This window comes from Aplidium turbinatum, chromosome 3 (genome assembly GCF_918807975.1).
Source record: "Aplidium turbinatum chromosome 3, kaAplTurb1.1, whole genome shotgun sequence".
NCBI lineage: Eukaryota > Metazoa > Chordata > Ascidiacea > Aplousobranchia > Polyclinidae > Aplidium > Aplidium turbinatum.
In genome coordinates, this window is record NC_137474.1 from 17,770,374 (window position 1) to 17,778,966 (window position 8,593).

The 8,593-nt window shown below is 36.7% G+C and overlaps 1 protein-coding gene across 1 annotated transcript; it reads left to right on the forward strand.

Annotated features, from left to right (window-relative positions):
• Positions 1-2,336: 2,336 nt before the first annotated feature.
• Positions 2,337-3,632, forward strand: LOC145766598 (zinc finger BED domain-containing protein 5-like). The gene is made up of 3 exons (XM_082578316.1): positions 2,337-3,041; positions 3,230-3,394; positions 3,546-3,632. The coding sequence occupies exons 1-3, from the start codon at positions 2,337-2,339 to the stop codon at positions 3,630-3,632; spliced, it is 957 nt and encodes a 318-aa protein (XP_082434442.1).
• The last annotated feature ends 4,961 nt before the right edge of the window (positions 3,633-8,593 follow it).

Here is an 8,593-nt window from a genome sequence, read left to right on the forward strand (position 1 = left end):
TGACACACAACTGCTAAGATATTATAGTGAGTTGAATCTTTGCAGAATTAGATGATTCTAAAGAACTGCATGGTATTTCATTTTGATGAAAATCAGGTAACAAACTTCGGTAATTCAGACTTTTAAAATATCACACAAAATTTGAGGTAGCCTACTCACAACACACATTGATAATAATCTGCTTGAATGGAACACTAGGCTAACGATATTATTAAGTACGGTAAGGTCAAAGATAGGCTCATAAGTTGTAGATGTATGCTGAAGCTTTCCATTTAGCTGTTCATTCTTTAACTGCCAAAGAAATATAATAGTTCAAAATGTGAAGAGTATCAAAAACGTTACTTGATCACTTTTATAACCGTTGATAACCTTTTATAACCAAAAATTACTGTACGTCTTAAAAATTGCCCACCTAGTTTCAAACTAGGGGGGCAAAGAAAGGGCTAGGGGGGCAAGCGAAGGGACTAGGTGGGCAATTGCCCACCTAGCTTATATGTGAAAAGATGCTATGGGCTTTTTATAAAAACATAACGAAAATGTGTAGGCTAATTTTGTGATAGGCTATAGCTACTGGCCTAGTGGTGGTTTACGTACGAACAGGCATGTTGCAGTTCAAATCCTTCGTCATGACAGGCCATTTCATGTTGAGGAAGATACCAGCTAGTTTGAGGCATTAAATTTAAACAGCAAAAGAGTCAGCGTGAATCCAATAAGTCCTCACAGAAAAATTTGTAACCAACATGGTTTTTAATGAATGCAGTTTTAAGCTAGGTTATGTTCATTGGAACATGGGACTGAGAGACAAAATCCAATAAGTCCTCACAGAAAAATTTGTAACCAACAGGGTTTTTAATGAATGCAGTTTTAAGCTAGGTTATGTTCATTGGAACATGTGACTGAGAGACAAACTAGTAGAAAGGAATCTGCAATGTCTGGTATTTTTTGAAATGTTAAGGTACAATCAGCACTTTCCAATTTAGCCTAAGTGTGAAGTTTAGTTGTTGGTAGGCTATACCGATTTGCTTCGTATTTTCAATTGCCATTCTGACTAATCAGCATTCTAAGCTTTTAGCAGTGCCGCCAACCACACTTAATGAATGGATACCAAATTGTTTCTAAATTGATAAACAGAGTACCAAATTTGGAAACACTAGCCTTGATTAGTGAAAAACGCAATCACACGCTCCACTGACTGTTGAGAACAACATATCACGCTTCACTGATCAGCACCGCTCCGATTGGTCAAACTGTAGTTGAATCTCGATATAGGGGATTTTTTTATGGTACCTTTTACAAAGTTGCTTCCGGGCCCCCCAACAATCACAGGCCTGGGCTCTCAAGGGTACGCCGTACCCCTCGTACCCCCCTCTCATAGGCCCTGCCAACTGAAGGCACATTATGAGAGAGAGAGAACTTTGAACCATGAACGTAACATCAAAAGCTGCAGAAGTGGCATGTTTATATCTGCTCTTAGAACACTTTTTATTCTAGGACTACTTGAAAAATATTTATCTCCAGTGGTTTTCGAAATATGACAATTTTTATGAAAATGGGTACTGGTAACCATAGAAACGCTCAGCGCGACCGTGTGACGTCACTACAAATTTTCAAAAAAAGTCCACTACAAATTTTCAGAAAGTTAAGGATAAATCCATGAACCTTGCCATTTTTTGGCACAGCCTAGCGGGCAAGCTTCCAGATCCTTTACTACAGGGGTTCCCAACCGGTGGTACGCGTACCACTAGTGGTACGCGGGAGCTTTTCAGGTGGTACGCGAGCAGCTCTCCGTTGCATGCGATATGTAGTAGTATTGTCAAATAAAGTAGGCCTATTGCAACAATTATTTAATTTTGAGTTTCTAAAATATGCGAACAACACTTTTATTTCTTTCCGTACTAAATTCTCTGCACTCAGTATTAAAAGCTACTTTTGTCGATATTGCTCCCTGCTGTCATTGTTATTAATACAATGCTGCTGTGCGAACTTAATGGTGTCTGTGACGAAACTATTATGTGTGCAATGTGAATGGTGTCTGTGACGAAACTATTACGTGTGCAATGTGGTCTGTGCAATTGCAGAATTGCATTTATTCTGATGTTGGCTTTCCGACGTGTAGTGGCTGAATCCTGAACAGCATTACATTTTTGTCTAAATATTTGAAAATGTCGAAGCGAAAGTATAGCGCAGATTATATTAAGTAGGCCTATGGCCTCATTGCTATTCAACATCGTGAAGATAGCTTACCTCAGTGCGTGATCTGTATGAAAACCCTTTCAAATGCAGCTTTGAAACCAAGTTTGCTTAAGCGGCATCTTGAGTCCAATCATGCAGATAAGATGAATCGAGATAAGAGTTATTTTGAGCGACTTGGGGAGAATGTGAAGCGACAGCGCATGGATCACACAGGCCAGTTTTACCGAAATAATGCCGGAATTGTGAAGGCATCCTATGAAGTATCTCTTCTGGTGGCCCAAAACAAAAAAGCTCATGTCATTGCGGAGTCACTTGTTTTGCCAGCAGCAAAGATATTAGTCAGAAATTTGATTGGAGAAGATTCAGTGGCAAAGTTGGATAGTGTATTGCTTTCTAACAATACTGTGAAACGACGCATCGAGGAAATGTCAGTTGATATCACTGACCAAGTGATTGCAGGAGTAAGAGATTTGAAGTTTGGATTTGCCTTACAACTTGATGAATCCACAGATGTCACAAACTGCTGCCAACTGCTTGTCTACGTCCGCTTTACACAGAACGATGCTGTAAAAACGGAATTATTGTTGAATCATGAGGTGTCCACTACATCAAAAGGAAAAGATATGTTCAACTCTTTGGATAATTTTTTCAAGGAACATGAACTGCATTGGGGAAATCTTGTCGGATGTACGACAGATGGGGCTCCCACTATGCTGGGTAGAAAGTCTGGATTTCAAGCCCATGTCAAAGCTGTGTCACCTCGCGTCATAAGTGTTCACTGTTTCATACACAGGTTTGCTCTTTGCACAAAGGTTCTTCCTGCAAAGTTGTTAATGTGCTTGAACAGGGTAGTCAAAATCGTAAATTTTGTTAAAACATCAGCTTTAAATACTCGATTGTTTAAGGTTCTTTGTGAAGATCTCGGCTCAGACCACACTTGTCTCCTCTATCACATAGAAGTGTGCTGGCTCTCTCGAGGAAATACAACTAAGCATCTTTTTGAAATGAGGAATGAATTACTTTTATTTTCCAACAGAAAGACCATGAATTTCAAAACGATCTGGAGGACGAGGAATTCATTGCAAGATTGGTTTATTTGTCAGATATATTTGAAGCTTTCAATCATTTAAATCTGTCATTTCAAGGGCAAAACTGCACTGTCGTAGACTTTGTTTCAAAACTGGGAGCTTTTATCCGAAAGGTGGAATTATGGAGGAAAAATGTGGAAAACAAGCGCTATGTTATGTTTAAATTTCTGTCAGCCCTTGCAATGGAAATTAGTGTTGACTTTTCCAGAGAAATTACCCAGCACCTCTCGCTGCTAACTGCTGAATTGCAGCATTACTTTCCAGATACCACAAGCTGCCCATACACCACAGATCCTTTCTCAGTGGACCCAGCCGACCTACATGTCGGTACAGGGGAACAAGAGGAACTGATAGACATGCAGGAGGATCAGACAGCAAAAAAACAACGTAAAGAATATTCTGCAATAAACTTCTGGCTTAGTATGGCTTCTTCATACCCAACGCTAGCTTCCCACGCTGTTCCACAACTACTGATTTTTCCTTCTACTTGGGAATGCGAGCAGGGATTTTCTATTCTTATGAACATCAAATCAAAAAATCGAAACCGACTAAGTGCCCCTGGACATGACTTCAGATGTGCTATTAGCAAAGTTATGCCACGCATCGATCAACTGGTGAAAGATAAACAAAAACAAAAATCTCATTAAATTTAGTTGTATTGTGTTTGTGTTTAGTTGTGTCTTTTTCTTTGTTATTCTGATGCGTTCTGTGCTGTGTGGTGTAATGGACTCTGTGATGTTTTGTTGGTAATTTTGCTACTTTCGCTAACTTTACATCCAGATTCATCATGTTACAAATAATTTAATATTGGATCAAATTAGTTGTTTTGAAAATAGTGGTACGTGTTGACAATCCGTGGTGGCTAAGTGGTACGAGAACATAAAAAGGTTGGGAACCCCTGCTTTACTACAATTGGTTCTTTTCAAACGTTTTATTACTTATTTGATCTTGCGAGTTTTTATTTTTAAAAATATGTGCTGCTGACCCCCACTCTTTTTTATAGATCCGCTACTGGTCCCCACTTAGCTTTTAGTAGTTAAAATCCAACAAGAACAAACGTCATTAAAAATTGTCTACGAGAGCTTCTTTACGTAAGCTTACTAAAAGTGAACATTATTGAAAGGCTAGTTTTCTTCAGTGAGCAAATTAAAAGATACTGCTTAAAGTGGTAGAGAATTGTGTTCACTGACCCTTGTGCAACACAGTTTCGACAAATGGTTATTTTGTAGGATTGCCAGATGTTCACTATTTTAATGAACAAATCACTATTTTAAGAAAATGTTTACTGTAAATTATTTTGCTAATAGTGATAGTGAACATGTTCACTATTCTGCTGTTGTTAACAATTCTGTCAATATATTTTAGCCAATAGCCACGGATTAACCAGTAATCATACACTTCTGCTGCTTAAAGACTAAAAGCACATGAGTCTGGTGCTTTGGGAAAAAAAACCTACTATGCTACCCCAGTGTAAGTTCTCCAAAGCCAGGCTTGGCCAGTACGAAGTCCAACAGTGGAGTGTACAGCCTAGGTACCTGACAAATTGAAAGCCACTAGCCCAAGCAACTAACAGTCTAGTAGAAGTTTGGCCATTTACTGTCAGTTTATAGACATCATGCGTGATACGGCTAATAAGTTAAGATCATTGCTGGAAAAGTGGACTAACTTCTTTCAGAAAGAAATTGCACCTAACTTGTTAAAAGTTGTCCAGTATGCAATGTCTACTCCTGTATCTAATGCCAATGTTGAGACAATTTTCAGTGTTATGGGTAGGCTAATATATGGACAAATGAGCAAAACCGTTTAGCTGTTTTAGTGTTTATTCTGTTAAAAGAGAATTGCGTGTATTCTTCAACATACCTTTTAGCTGCTTAGAATTTAAAGAACAAATTTCTGCAAACAAACCTTTATTGAAGGCAGCACAGTCGCATGAAAAGTAAACTACATAAGCAAGTAGGAGCGTTCAAATTAGCGCTTCTAATCGTGGGTCTCTTTTCTTGCTATTTTAGCATCAGTAGGTAGTCAATATATGCTGTGTAGCCTACGGTACACTGCAAGATATACTAGCTAGCCCATTACCTGAATTCAACCTGTGATCAGTTGAGCACTACTGTATACTTGCTAAAGATTAAGAAGACAAAAAAGTTAGATTTTATTAATTTTCATCAGTTTCATCATTCATGGACCAAATTGTTGTGTCAGACAATATCACACACAGTATTGCAACAATTTTTTGCATATTATACAATAATTATAAAAACAAAAAGCGAACATTTTCGGCTAGTCATACAGCCCTTTTCAAGCCTATAAGAAAAAATAGCCTACTTAAGTTATTAAAAGAAATGCTAAGGAATCATATAGTACCACAGCAAAAATATGGTCAAATCTAAACATTTAAGAAACTGTCTCGCTCACACAAAATGACAACTGAAAATGACAGTTGTGTGAGCGAGACAGTTTCTTAAATGTTGAGATTTGACCATATTTTTGCTGTGATACTATATGATTCTTCAGCATTTCTTTTAGTAGCCTATGTATTTTTTCTTATAGGCTTGAAAAGGGCTGTATGACTAGCCGAAAATGTTCGCTTTTTGTTTTTATAATTATTAGTAAAGGTTTAATCTTGCAGATTATTCCGAAATTTCGTCGCAGTTTTTGTAGCAAGTGAATCATATGAGATTTCCATGACAAATTTTCATTCCGTAAAATGCCTAGGAAACTAACAGTGTTAAGACGTTCAATGGGTTGATTGTACACAGATAATGTATGGGAGCAGTTAAAACACTTTGTATTATTATTATTGTTAAATAAAATGTGCTTAGTTTTATTTACATTTAACGACAGCCTATTTGCTGCCAGCCAGTCTGTGACATTTAACATTTCCATATTGGCCAGTTCATAAAGCTCGGTGATACTGTCACCACATAAAAACAAATTGGAGTCATCAGCAAACATTACAGATTCAGAGTGTTGTAAGCTGTTTCAGAAATCATTTATATATATCAAAAACAGTAAAGGTCCAAGAATTGAACCCTGGGGGACCCCGAAACATATTTTGCGTTTAGTGGACATTGATTGAGATATTTCTACTACTTGAAATCGGTTTAGTAGGTAACTACTGAGCCAGTCATGGGCTGCCCCCCTGATACCATAATAGTAAAGCTTGTTTAACAAAATTTTGTGATCAATTGTGTCAAATGCTTTAGACAGGTCTAAAAATATACCAAGGGTGGTTTCTTTTTTTTCAAATCCATTTGAAATTTTACTAACAAGATGCAAAACTGCGAGGTTAGTTGAATGATTTTGTCTAAACCCAAATTGTTGGGGGTAGAAAAAGTTATGGTTTTCAAGAAAATTATACACTCTGTTATACATTATTTTTTCAAGTATTTTAGAAAAGGAAGATAATAGACTGATGGGGCGGTAATTACTACAGTCTTCAGTTTTGCCTTTTTTGAATATGGGTATTATTTTAGATGTTTTAAATGCCGTTATAAATTCACCGTTAGTTAAGGATAAATGGAAGATGTGGGTAAGTGCTATGATTATGTTTTGTGGTACAACTTTTAATATCTTTGTTGGTATTTCATCTATTCCACAACTAAGTTTGGATTGAAAAGAAGAAAGAATTTGTTTGACTTCATCAGCAGAAGTGGGGCGTAAAAAATGGATGGACTGATAGGATTTGAAAGATAATCTGAAAATTTGGTACTTGTATTAGGAATGTTATCCACCAGATTTGTTGCTATTGAAGAGAAATATTAATTGAAGTAGTTAGCCTTATCAATATTCTGTATAAGTACTTCATCACTGCGTTGCCAGATGGGGAAATAGGATACCAAATAAAAAAATTCTGGTTAAATTTAGAGGTCTTTGGTACCACGCTTTTTGACCTTGGAACCAGACAACGTTTTGGTGAAATCTGGTGAAATATTCCCCACTCAAATTTTTAAAACTTTTTAGCAAAAAATCTCTGCTCGTGCAGAAAACGTTTTGCAAGAGGTTGCGCATGCGTGATGGCAGTGTGTTGCAAGTTCAGAGTGACCAATTTGCGCTCTTCAAATTTGCGCTCTTCAATCAATCTTTTGAATCTGACAGCAGCACCATACCAGCAATCGCGTAGCTTTTGCCACTAATCCTTGTGTGCAATGTGTGACAAAACATATGTTTTGCATATTTTTTCCATTTTAGTCTTATGTCTCTAAAACTATTTGTTTTTTTAGGCGAAATTGCTTTATTTAGTGTGTTTTAAATATCTGGTGAAATTGAATGCAATCTGGTGAAATTTTAGTTACTTTTTGGTGCCAAGCGGCTTCCAGCATCTGGCAACGCTGCTTCATCACCTTTAACAAGATGGGACTGTTCATTGCATCTGGTTTTACCTAATAATTGATTCAAAATGTTCCAGGTTTTTTTCAGGTTATTTTTGTGCTTTAACAGTAAAGTTTTAAAATAGTTTTGTTTTTTCAGCTTTAGGGACTTTACCAATCAATCAATCAATCAATGTTTTATTTGTCAGTAACAGGAACATAGGTAGGCTACATGTTTGAAATATGCAATATACACAGTACAAAAGTTACACAAGTTCCCATACCGACAGGGAGACAACGAGACGACCATACGATCTACTAGTCAATTGCCACCCTACGGAAATTACGATTTTGCCATTTAAAATAAGCTTACAAGAGAAAAATAATAATTGAAACGTTCCCGCGCTTCAACAACAGCATACGCACAAAAAAAATACATATTGATGATAACGTAGGCCAAAACACAAAATTCCATGAAGCAAGCAGAGAATAATAAAGTTTCCGAAGCAACTGACAAGTTGGTTTCCATAACATATTACTTACGATGCACTGTAGCTTTGTAAAATTAACGTTTTGATCTCTTTTTTGAAACAATGAAATGATAAGTTTTTTAGCCTGCTTGGAACCTCTGACCAGAGCATTGGTCCCAATACCTGCATGGACTTCTTGCCAAATTCTGTGTTTGATCTGTTTATAAAATAATTGTTGCCTGTTTGATATCTTGTGTTATGCTGATGAATAGATGAAGCATTTGTAAATAAATCACAATACGTAGACGGATACTCATTCATATGAACTTTGTAGGTACATATGTTTTTTTATTTCAATGTTATGTATGTCTTTTAGTTTCAAGATGTTCATTTTGAAAAATAAAAAATTAGTGTGAGCATAGTAATTTTGTTTCGTAATTATTCTTATAACCTTTTTTTGTAATTTTATTAATGGATCCAGTGCACTGTCACAGGCCTTTCCCCAGCTTGAAATACAATATTGCAAATGACA